This window comes from Bos indicus, chromosome 4, assembly GCF_029378745.1.
Source record: "Bos indicus isolate NIAB-ARS_2022 breed Sahiwal x Tharparkar chromosome 4, NIAB-ARS_B.indTharparkar_mat_pri_1.0, whole genome shotgun sequence".
In the NCBI taxonomy this organism is placed as follows: domain Eukaryota; kingdom Metazoa; phylum Chordata; class Mammalia; order Artiodactyla; family Bovidae; genus Bos; species Bos indicus.
In genome coordinates, this window is record NC_091763.1 from 9604652 (window position 1) to 9617055 (window position 12404).

Below are 12404 nucleotides of genomic sequence, written 5' to 3' on the forward strand. Positions count from 1 at the left end.
CTTCTTATGGATATATAAAGAAAGTGGCTACTTGAGATGGAAAACTATTCTTGTGAAGATGCTGTGAAGGCTGTTAAAATGACAACAAAGAATTTAGTCTATTAAATAAACAGAATTTAGTCTATTACATAAAGCAGCAGACTGACTTAAATTTTGAAAGAACTTCGACTGTGGGTAAAATACTGTCAAACAGCATTACATGCAACAGAGAAATCATGAAATGAAAAGTCAATTCATGTACCAAACTCCATGTTTGTTGTCTTATTTTTTTAAAATTCCAGTCACCCCAACCTTCAGCAACCACCACTCTGATCGTCAGCAGCCATCAACATCCAGGTAAGATCCTCTGGGACTCCCCTGGAGGTCCAGTGGTTAAGACCTTGCCTTAAGACCTCTGCCAAGGCAGAGGGTGTGGGTTTGATCCTTGGTTGGGAAGCTAATATCCCACATGCCTCATGGCCAAAAAACCAGAACATAAGACAGAAACAATACTGCACAAATTTAAGATTTTACAATAGTGAAAGCCACTCTGTTGTGTCCAACTCTTTGCAACCCCAGGCCAGAACACTGGAGTGGATAGCCATTCCCTTCTCCAGGGGATCTTCCCAACCCAGGGACTGACCCAAGTCCATGGCCTGCATTGCAGGCAGATTCTTTACCAGCTGAGCCACCAAGGAAGCCCAGATTTCAACAATGGTCCACATCAAAAAAACCTTAAAAAAAAAAAAAAAAAAGACCCTCCACCAGCAAAAAGATTGACTTGCTGTAGTCTCAGATGGTGGTTAGCACTTTTTAGCAATTAAGCATTTTGAATTAAGGTATATATTGTTTTTTTAAGACAGCATGCTACTGCACACTTAATAGACTAGAGTATAAACATAACTTTCATATGTACTGGGAAACCAAGAAATTCCATGTGACACACCTGACTGCAATATTCACTTCACTGCAGTGATCCAGGACTGACTCCACAATAACCTCTAAGATATGCTTGTAATTCACTTTTTTTTTTTTTTTTTACAAGAATTGACTCTTCCTCAGACTCAAACCTTAAGATAGGACATGTTTCAAACTATATATAAAAATAGATAAACAAGATCCAAATGTATAGCACAGGAAACTATATTCAGTATCTTGTAATGAACTACAATGGAAAAGAATGTGAAAAGGTATATATTCTGAATCACTTCATTGTACAACAGAAACATCATACATCAACTATACTTCAAAAAATATTATATGTGCATGTATATGTGTATTATATAATTATACATATATTTATATATGTGTACTTATATAAGCTTAATCTTATATAAAATACTTAATTATATAATGCCTGACAGACATTGCTCATTTGTTTCTACAAAGAATACAAAGGAAGTTGTCCCTCTCCTAACCCCCAAATAGGTACTGTATTTTACTTCTGTGCATCCCACACCCTCTTTGGCCACTGGCAACTGTCGTTGCTGTATCATCTCTCAAAAGTCCAGGTATAATCCTCATGACGAGCTGATGCCAATAAACTTTTATTTCCTCTGCCCACCTCCCTCAAGTTTCTTACAGACCTGTTAGAGACTTCAAACCAATTATCTCATAAAGAATTCCTAAACAAGTCAGAAAACAGGGACTTAAGGGGGTTTATATCCCCTTCTTCCTTCAAAGCCAGTAAAAATCCATCAAGTCCTTTCATCACATCACTCTGACCTCTTCTTTCCCCTCCCTCTTCCACTTTTAAGGACCCCTTTGATTACACTGAGCCCACCCAGATAATCTGGGATAAGCTCCCCATCCCAGGACTTAAACCATAAAATTTACTCCCAATCCTACTGCTGTATCTATACAATAGATTATTTTCCAACACATAAGAATGAAATACTGATACACAGCATAAGAATGAACCTTAGAAACATTATGTTAAGTGAAAGAAGCCAGTTACCAAAGGCCACATATTGTATGATTCCATTTATATGAAATGTTCAGAGTAGGCCAATTTGTAGAAAGATCAGTGGTTGCTTAGGGCTGGGAAGAAAATGGCAACCCACTCCAGTATTCTTGCCTGGGAAATCCCATGGACACAGGAGCCTGGTGGGCTTCAGTCCATGGGGTCACAAACGAGCTGGGCACAACTGAGCAACTAAACAGGGCTAGGAAAGCAGGAGGGGGATAATGGGGATTGAGTGCTAATGTGCACAGGATTTCCTTTTAAAGGGCATGAACACATTTTAAAGTTAGACTGCAGTGATTATTGCACAGCACAATGAATATTTTTAAAAGCTGCATACTTTGAATTGTATAATATGGGAATGATGTCTTTAAAATGCTACTGTAACTATTTATTCTGGCTACCACTGAACAGTTATTGTGTGCAAGAAACCTTAGAGGCCCTGTATCACCTGATTCTTAACTCTGGGAAGTCCATTTCTCATCTTATAGATGAGAAAATAGGTTCAGTAAAATTAAAATATTTACACAAAGTTACAGAGCTAATCAGGAACAGTGCCCAGATATATTTCTCTAAAGAAATGTCTCTAAAGTCCATGTTTTCTAAATTATGCCATGTTTGCCATCAAATAGTTTATTGGAAATAGTTGAGTATCATTTACATACAAATGGCCTTGAAAAAACAAGCATTTTGTTACTATCACTGGTGGGAATAAAATTTTTTGAGGTATCAATGATAAAAAATAAGGCTTAACACAGGGAACTATACCCATTATCTTGGGGGGTGTGTGTGTGTGTATCATATGTATCTATAATGGAGTATAATCTGAAAAAAAATAATATTGAATCATTATTCCGTGATCATGAAACTGAATACTGTAAAACAACTATATTTCAATAAAAGAAAAAAATGCTTCCAAGGTTAAGCATCATTTGTTACTTAATTTAAAATCCGTACCTAGAAAACAAATGCCTCTGGAAAACAACTGAAAGTAATTACAGTCATACAATTGGTTCCTTCTCTTTCACTTTATGCAGAGCTAGACTGTGTATGTTTCAAGATACAGACGCATGTCATTTTTGAAATTAATGCCTCTAGAAACGTTTAGCTCTTTATTTATATTAGTAGAAACACCAGCAAATTACAAATAAACAAAAACCATTTCTGTACATTCATTAAGCAAAAATATTCCTTTATTTAGACTTACATTTAGCTTTTTATCCGTATATTTACAGGAATTTACAAACAGTAACTTACTAGCCATTCCAGAAAATTAAGTGGATGAAAAAAGTATAAGAGAAGAAATACAAATATAATACTAAAGGTATACTTCTTCACCTGAATTACTAAATTATCTACTTAATTGTTAGTCTGTTTGTTGGTGTAACAAATTATCACAAACTCAGTGGCTTAAAATAATGCAGATTTATTATCTTCCGGTTCTGCAGGTCTGAAGTTTGACAAGGGTCTCACTGGGCTAAACTCAAAGTCCTGACACGGCTGCCTCCCTTTCTGAGCCACTAGGGGAGAATGCGTCCTTGCCTTGTCCATTGTCTAGAGGCCACCTGCACTCCTTGGTTCATGTCCCCTTCCTCCTTCAAAGCCAGTAAAAGTGGGTCAAGTCCTTCTTCCATCACATCACTCTGACCTCTCCTTTTACCTCCCTCTTCACTTTTAAAGACCCTTGTGATTATACTGGGTCCAACCAGATAATCCAGGATAACCTCCCCAACCCAGGACCCCAAATTAAGGTTCTTAAATCATATCTGCAAAGTCCTTTTGTAATGTAACAAAACATATCCACAGGTTCTGGGAATTAAGACATTGAAATCTTTGGGTTAACTATTATTCTGCCTGTCACAGTTGCCCTTATCTTCAAAGAAATCAGGATATAGCCACAGTAAATTTAGCCTAAACTGGAGGAGCCATGAGGCATACTAACGATTTAAATGAAGTATGTAGAATTTGGGTGAAGAATTCCTCCTGTGTTGTCTTATTTCTACTGACACTGTATTCTGAAGATGAACTATAATTAGATACACAGAATAACAGGAGAAATAGGTTGCTATTCAAAACCATGATAAGAAATAGAAATATCCAAATCAATCTCTCAATTTTTAAACAGGAAGAGAAGCCAAAAAAACTTATTTTGCATTTTCTTTCTACACATTGTTCTGCCATAGCACTCAGCAATGACCATTAATTACAATAGCCACAGCCTATATCATAAAATTGGATGTGGTACTATTAATAATTCAAACTACAGAAGAGGTAGCTGGGAAGACTATATACTTGGATATACTGACAGTGAGTTTTTATGAACCTTTAAAATAAAATATCCAAAGGCACTTTACATTATGTATATGTGGTTAAGAATACAAATCTCTCCTTTTTGAAAGGTCCAAATTCAAAATGAATATCACTACATTAGAAGACTGACTTTTGCTTAATTCTCCAGGACAATGTTCTGCTCAATATATAACTTTTTCAATTTAGCATTATATCTTTTTTGACTCCAAGACAGAAGGCTGATGTTTGATGTACTCAAGTCATAGCCAACATTTACCAATTCTTTGATTCGACTTTTTAAAGTACTTATGCTTGAATCCAAAATCCGAGGATGTTTAATTATTTGTGAAATGTTAACTTCTTCTTCTATGAGGCAGTCTATTTTATCATTAAACTTTTTCTCTCCCAAGAAGATCATATCTGGATAGCTTAAAACAAACTTCCGTATCTCTTTTGCAGTACACCCAAGAGAAGAGAGTTTGTCTTTGATATTCCTGTAGCTTCTTCTCATACAGTCACTGGAAAGGTCTAGGATTTTAGCTCCTGGACCACATATCAGACTAAGCAGTTCCTCGTTGGTCAAGCAGAACGTGGACTGTAAAAATTCAATATTAGCCTTTATCCGTTTGGTGCTCTGAATTAAGATGAAAGGGTTTTTAAAAATTATCTTCCTGACAAAATCTGTGGGACCATTGTGACCCAACGACAAACAGATTTCTTGCAAAAATTCAACCATCTGTTTATTCAGATTAAGACTATTGGAGAAGGTACGCGGGGCATTGGTCAACAATCGACAAAGGTCTTTATGGGTCAATCCAACTGAGTAGAGGAACTTTATGTTATTCTCTAAGTTTAGGTTGTCACTGGACCGAAAAAAAGATTCAGGAGAACGTTCCAAAATATTTACAATTTCAAGGTCTGATGTCACAATTCTTCTCCACAGATCCCATCGATTTGAAAGACTTTCAGGTGTGCGAGTCATGGCTCGTGGGTATCTTGATATGATGCTAGCAATCACTTCTTTGCTGGCTCCTTTAGACAGAAGGAATGTCTGCAGGTCCTGCTCATTAGTATCTGTCCTGTTAAAAACTCCAGGCTGTCGCTTCCTTGCCATGTCAACATCTACTCCCATGGTAAGTAAGTTATTCAGCAGTTCTTCATTTTCCAAAGGTTCACTGTCTGCATTATCACATTTCTTACTGAAAGGCCTAAATGAAACTGATTTAAAGAGGATTTCTGTTGAAAATCGGATCATCCAACATCTTGAACCAAAGAGATAGTTACTTCTCACATACAAGAGTTTTCTTGGCACCATAATGGTCAGGTGGCCCAAACCTTTTGGAAAGCTGTATAAAACAACATATACAGTATTACACAAACAAACATGTTCAACAGCTGACAGATTATATCATGATCCTGTAGTGTGGTCATTTCTGTAAGAAAATACTAGAGATCCAGCTCTCCTGGTTCTGTGATAATCTCATCACCACACTCCCACTCCCTGGCTCACCATTCCAATTATCTGTGGGCCAGGGGCCACTTCTATTCTTAACATAAATAAAAGCAGCACACAGCAACAACACTGCCCCAGAATTATTCTTGCCTTTACTTGCTATTTGGTCCTGCCTGCATTGGCTACCCAAAACCGATTGCCCCTTTCTATCTCTGCTTTATCTAACTGCTTTCCAAAGCTTTGACTTATTTTTACTGACGCTTTCAATTCTGCCTTGTCTTCTAACTTCCCAGATTTTTGGCCTTGCATCTGCCCACAGATACCAGCCTTCTTTGCCTCTTATCACTTTTTGGTTATCAAACTCTAAATCTAGCCCTGAAAACCAACACTTCATACTATGTTATTTCCACCCTAAACACCTTTTTCTAGGTTCACGGTATTCTTTAAACCCATCCTTAATTCTTATCTTACATGGATCTCTAGTCAACAGCCCTGATCCCAATCTCCACGTCACTCAATTTACCCTGATGGGTTCACCCAATAATTCCAAACCAATTTTCACTTCATTATGACCCAGCTGGGATATTTCATACAGAGTCCACTACATGTGGAATTATACAGAGAAATGAGATGTACACATTTAAAAACTTACTTTTGCCATTCTCCTTCTTACCACCATTTTACAAAAGACTAACTCAGGGCTCTCTGCATCTGCTTCATAATACACATAACTTTGGTCAAAAGATTAAAACCTTGACAACTCATTTTCCTGATCATTTAGAAATGGGGCATAAAATATATGAACTTATACATGATAATAATCATAGGTCCCTACTAAAATGAATATCTCTGTTTATAGGAAATATTTTAACAGAAAAGTTTCTGTCTTGCTATCCAAATTGTCAGATGATTTATGCTCCTAAGTTGCTTATGGTCATAACACTTTTTTGTAAAGTGCTGTACATGATACTTCACCAGTACTTTCTCCTTTTCAGACTATATAGCTGTGACAAACTGCTCTTAATTTCTAATTACTTACAATGGGCTTGAGATGCTGCTTTCAAGATCCATATAGGAAAAGCTCCTCTGTGCCTGTCCTTTTAAATACTCCAATTTAACAAGAACTTGGATTATGCCTACTGGCAGGAAACATTCTTATAACTCAGATAATCCATTAATCCTCAAAGAATTAGGAAAAGATTCCAAAACTACAGACTCAGGTAACATTCGAACAAAATGCAGGTCACTCACAAAGTAAACAGGAAACGGCAAAAGCGTGTTTTAGAGTGCCCTATACCCTGAGTTCATTATTCTTCATGTTTCATTATAACATATACTCTGTAACTACATAATCTTCCAAAAATACATGAAGACAGAAACTTAAAAATAAGACCCTCCTAATTAAAGAATGAGGCTTTACCTTGCCCAGCTCAAAACCCTGTTCTGTTCCAGATGCTCAGGGTGACCTCTACTGGATAAAGGGACAGAACACTGACAGCTCTAGATACAACCAGGGCTTTCCAAAGAGTGGGTGTGAGATGATCCAATGGGATGCAGGAAGAATACAGTACAGCTCCAATTTATATTTGTCTTGGCCTTTTAAAATTTCTACTTTTTACATGTTTCATAATTATACAATATATTAACAATAGTACCATAAGACATGTATATAACTAGTCAATAAATATAAATATATTGGAGGTATATTTATAGACCTTTTTTAAAATTAAGATTGTATATGATCAAAAATGTCTAAGACTACTGCTTTAGACCACACTCTACTCTTGAGAAACAGAGCTGAATGAGTCACAGCAAGTTCAAAAGAAATTTCTGTTGATGACAAATTCAGAGGAAAAATATATGCCAAGTATCTTAACAAAAGACTAAGAAATTAAGACTTCTGGATGTATTATAGGTGGACTTGTCTTTGTGTATAATTCATTCTCCATGGACATACCTTTCACACAAATAAACAAGTCCAAAACCAACCTGAGCATCTTTCCCAGCCCCCAAACAAACAAGCCCTCCTCTAATTAATGAAATCACCATTACTCTCCTAATAATTACTCATAATAAAAAATGTGAAAGTAAGCTTTGCTTTTTTTTCTCATCCTCGAACCCACAGTCATTCATTCATGTAGACTCTGCTTCTTCAGTATCTCTGAAATCCAATCTCTCTACTCTTCGCAAATTCTCTCACTCAGACTATCAGTCGCTTAACTCGTTTCTCTAAACGAGTCACTCAAAAGTGTCCCCCACAGAACACTTATGAAACAAAGATGTGGTCATGTCCCTCACGCCCTGATTAAGACACCTCTGTAGCTCTCCCCTGGAAGGTAAAATCTTCAGACTGACCTTTCTAGCTATCTCCTCTATTCTGCAATCTCACAATGAAACACCATTGCCTATTAAGTCTCTGGTCCTAGACATCCTTGACCATTCTTGTCTTCCTGCCTTTTTAAACCCACTCTTTTTTAACGTCCATTTAACGTCTTTTAAAACTCCATTTTAACGTCCCATGATCACCTGGACCTAAAATGGTATTCCTCTTAAGATGGGGTATTCGTCTTCCAGTCCGTCACCTCTGACCCAGTTCCCTAATGGGGGTTAGGCCAGTGCTTCTCAGTCATTAATATACCTGCAAATCATCTGGGGAATCTCATTAAAATTCAGTTGACTTGACAGTTGTGGGGCGTGGTCCGAGATTTGCTCCAGGTAATTCTGCTGCCACAGTCCAGAAACCACACTTTGGGTAACAAGGAATTAAGCAGGTATCATAGTAATCAAGGCTATGGTTTTTCCTGTGGTCATGTATGGATGTGAGAGTTGGCCTGTGAAGAAGGCTGAGCACTGAAGAATTGATGCAAAAAAAAAAAAAAAACCCACTCTGTCTTTCAGAAAGGCTCATCCTCCTAAATCTATCCATAGTACAAGATTCCATTCAAACAGTATTTTCCCACAACTCTTCAACTTAACAATTACTTCAAGGAGTAATTACTTGTAGTAATTACTTGTAGTAAACTACTTGTTACAAGTAGTAACAATTACTTCACTTCACTTCAAGTGAATCATTTGTTTTATAGTAATTCATTACTAAGGAGCCTAAAATTAAGTATTCTATTTAAACAGGAAAAAACTGAACTGGCCACAAAAATTTGGTTTTGATTACAATATTATACATGAAAAAATTGGACCCCCCCCCCCAATATCAATAGTATGAACAGGATCAGCTAAACCTAACAACGATGGTAACTAACATTAACAACTGGTAAACATAGGAAAAAATAAGAATTCTAAATATCACTGTAGGAAGGGAACTTGGTACTGTCTATTGTATCTTTCAACCCAGCATTTCTACTTCTTGAAGATCATCCAAAGGAAATGAAAAACAAGAATGCACATTTGTTACTTCACAGGAAAAAAAAAAAAAAAGATGAGCATTATAATAGTTTGTGGGAGTAAAAAAAGAAGGAACCCAAATGGCCACCAAGAGTAGAATGATTAATAAATAGTGGTACATCAATACAATGAGGCTTCCCTGGTGGCTCAGACAGTAAAAAACCTGCCTGCAATGCAGGAGACCTGGGTTCAATCACTGGGTGGGGAAGATCCCCTGGAGAAGGGAATGGCTACCCACTCCAGTATTCTTGCCTGGAGAATTCCATGGACAGAGGAGCCTGGTGGGCAACAGTACATGAAGTCACAAAGAGTCCCACAAGACTGAGTGACTAACACACATCAATATAACATTACACAGCCTACTCTTTAAAAGGAGGCAGATCTAACACAATAAAAATATGTCCTAAGCGTTCTAAGTGGCAAATTGCTTAAGAGTATGGCTAGTATAATATCACTGACATGAAAAGGGGAGAGGGACATACATACACAGAGAAGGGATAAAAATAGGGTAAGTTGTTTTTCAGGTTTCAACACAAAAAAAGTTAAACCTGATAAATATCAATGTTATTTTACTCTTTTAGCACCCAATCTCCCTTCAAAATAATCTATTACACCTAGTATGCTGAATAAATATTTAAGCAGCCTAATGCAAGTAGTATCAACTGACTCAATCTATAAATTTCAAAAATAATTAATATTTTAAGTTATTTCCATCTGTCTCTCAAACTGACGTTTTTAATTATCAAAGCCATTATTCCAAGCATTAAAAGTCAAAGTTAACAAATACATGGAAAACCTCTGTACTTGTGAGGTCTAAGGGATAAAAGTGGGTTTATGTGCCCCTCTGCTCCACAATTCCCCGGACAAGGGGGCTTTTGATGGAAATGGGTAACCTCTGGTTACAGGGTACTGCGTTCCAGTTAGTCTTTTGACAAAACGAGCTAAGTTTGAACATCTTTACAGAAATGCATTTCTCACCTCATCTGTCTTAAGGAAAAAAGACTTTGCGTTCCTCCAGAAAAGCAGGAAAACAGTTGTTCCTAGAAACGGAAAAAAATAAAGGAAGGAGGACAAAATGTTGTAAGGACTCCGTTAATATAGAAAAAAAGAGATCAATCTCATTTAACAGTGCATACTGTTTTCGTAAAATGCATAATCTTCAGCATACTAAGCATCTCTCAGAGATATTGAGAAGAAAATGCTAAGTACAAGCCCGAGAATGAAGGGAAAAGGCAGCAGAATCACGAGCACAATTTGCAAAACCCAGAACTAACTGCTTCTCACACATTATCTTACTTAAAAGGTAGGCAACTTAAAAGATAGGCAATATTCCTAAAATTACAAAATGAGAAAAAGCGCCGAGCTCCCTTACTAGCTTGACTTGGTTGGTGGAAGCAAGGTTCGAACCTACGCGAGTCTGTAACTCAAAAACTCTACGGGTATTTCTACGGGTTCCATTTCGCGGGTTCTTCCGTCCCTTGTCCTCCGACAAAGAAAGTGAGCCAGCGACTGCGCGGGAATGGGACTCAGTTACACATCACAGCCACCCAGACCTGCTTCTTAAAAAGAAAAAGCACAGCAGCAGCAAGTCACCAACCTCAACCTGGAATAAAACAGGGCACGGGGAAAAGCCTTTCCTGGCACCTCTGCAGTCTCGCGAGAAACAGAGGAACGTAAGTGGACAGAAATAACTTCCGGCGATGAGATGCGCACAGAGATGACGTCACGCGTCTGGACCCTCCTCTCCTTCGCGGCTGCGCGAAGCCTTTCACAGCCTGACGCTGGGTCCCGGCAGGGGGCAGCAGGAGACCGCGGTGAGCGCCTCCGGGAGTATTTCAGGGGGCGGAATGGGACTCGGAGCCTTCCAGCCACGCAGCCAGAGGCTCTGACTTGCTGCTAGAAAGCGACATGCAATGGGAAAATCATTATATACATGAATTTTGCAGCGTGATAGGTTGATTACGCTTATTTATGTGATTAACATGATGTAGATGAACACTTCAGCGTTTCATTTCAGTTCTGTTCAGTCGCTCAGTCATGTCCAATACTGAGACCACATCGACTGCAGCATGCCAGGCCTCCCTGTCCATCACCAACTCCCAGAGTTTACTCAAACTCATGTCCTTTGAGTCGGTGATGCCATCCAACCATCTCATCCTCTGCCGTCCCCTTCTCCTCCCGCCTTCAATATTTCCAAGCATCAGGGTCTGTTCAAATGAGTCAGTTCTTCGCATCAGGTGGCCAAAGTATTGGAGCTTCAGCTTCAACATAAGTCCTTCCAATGAATATTCGGGGCTGATTTCCTTTAGGAAGGACTGGTTGGATCTCCTTGCAGTCCAAAAGACTCTCTAGAGTCTTCTTCAGCACCCCAGTTCAAAAGCATCAATTCTTCGATGCTCAGATTTCTTTGTAGTCCAACTGTCACATCCATACATGGCTACTGGAAAACCCATAGCCTTGACTAGATGGACCTTTGTTGACAATGTCTCTGCTTTTTAATATGCTGTCTAGGTTGGTCATAATTTTTCTTCTAAGTCTCTAAGGCCCTTTCAACATTGAATTCTATGATTCTGATTGTTTAATTTTCATCAGAACAGAAAGCAGCTACTTAAAGAAGCCTCCCCTAGATTAGTACTACAAGTGTAGATAAGATACCAGAGGAAGAAGTGAAAGGAGAAATGTCAAAGTTTGTACTTAAATCCTTTTGTACAGGGAAACACATGTGAACAGCCACCCCGCCCCACCCGGCCCCCCAGCCCCATTTTCGTTGATGAGCTACTTGGTAAATCCTGAAGAGCTACTTGGTAAATCACTAGTACTAATTCAGTCAGCCTTCAGGCCCAGGAGCAATTCTAGAGTGCTTCAAGTGCTTGCAATGCAAATTACTTATGGTTCTTTTGAAACTGTACTGAATTTAGGCTATTTAAATTAAAGTGTGGGGATTTCCCTGGTGGTTCAGTGGTTAAGACTTAGCTTTCCCAATGGAGGGGTCACAGATTTGATCCCTAATCTGGAAGCAAAGATCCCTCAAGGCGAAGCCAAAAAATAAATAATAAAAAATTTTAAATGAGTAGAAGTTTCAATAGGAAGTTAACTTCTGCAACCAGTGCACTTTTGTCCCCTGGGGAGGTGTCACCTTAAACCTTTGTGGTCCTGTCAGTCTCACTATTAACCCCAAAAGAGGGATTATACAGAGGCTAATGAGATAATCATCAGACTGCCACTTTCTTCTGAAGGAAGAAGATAAGTCCTTGGAAAAACGGAGAGTTGGGGAGACAGTTGATCCTAAATTCTACTGCAAGGAAGAATTTCCTGCATTCA

The 12404-nt window shown here is 38.3% G+C and overlaps 1 protein-coding gene across 5 annotated transcripts; it reads right to left on the reverse strand.

Annotated features, from left to right (window-relative positions):
- Nucleotides 1-3040: 3040 nt before the first annotated feature.
- Nucleotides 3041-10751, reverse strand: MTERF1 (mitochondrial transcription termination factor 1). 5 transcript variants are annotated; one of them, XM_019959653.2, is made up of 3 exons: nt 10681-10751; nt 10062-10123; nt 3041-5577 (listed from the first exon to the last, which is right to left on the reverse strand). In XM_019959653.2, exons 2-3 carry the CDS (start codon nt 10064-10066, stop codon nt 4389-4391), a joined length of 1194 nt encoding a protein of 397 aa, XP_019815212.2. In that variant the 5' UTR covers nt 10067-10123; nt 10681-10751; the 3' UTR covers nt 3041-4388. The 5 variants fall into 5 exon arrangements, with proteins under 5 accessions (XP_019815212.2, XP_070643568.1, XP_070643569.1 ...); XM_070787467.1 differs by lacking the exon at nt 10681-10751 and adding an exon at nt 10495-10674; XM_070787468.1 differs by lacking the exon at nt 10681-10751 and adding an exon at nt 10491-10674.
- Nucleotides 10752-12404: the final 1653 nt, after the last annotated feature.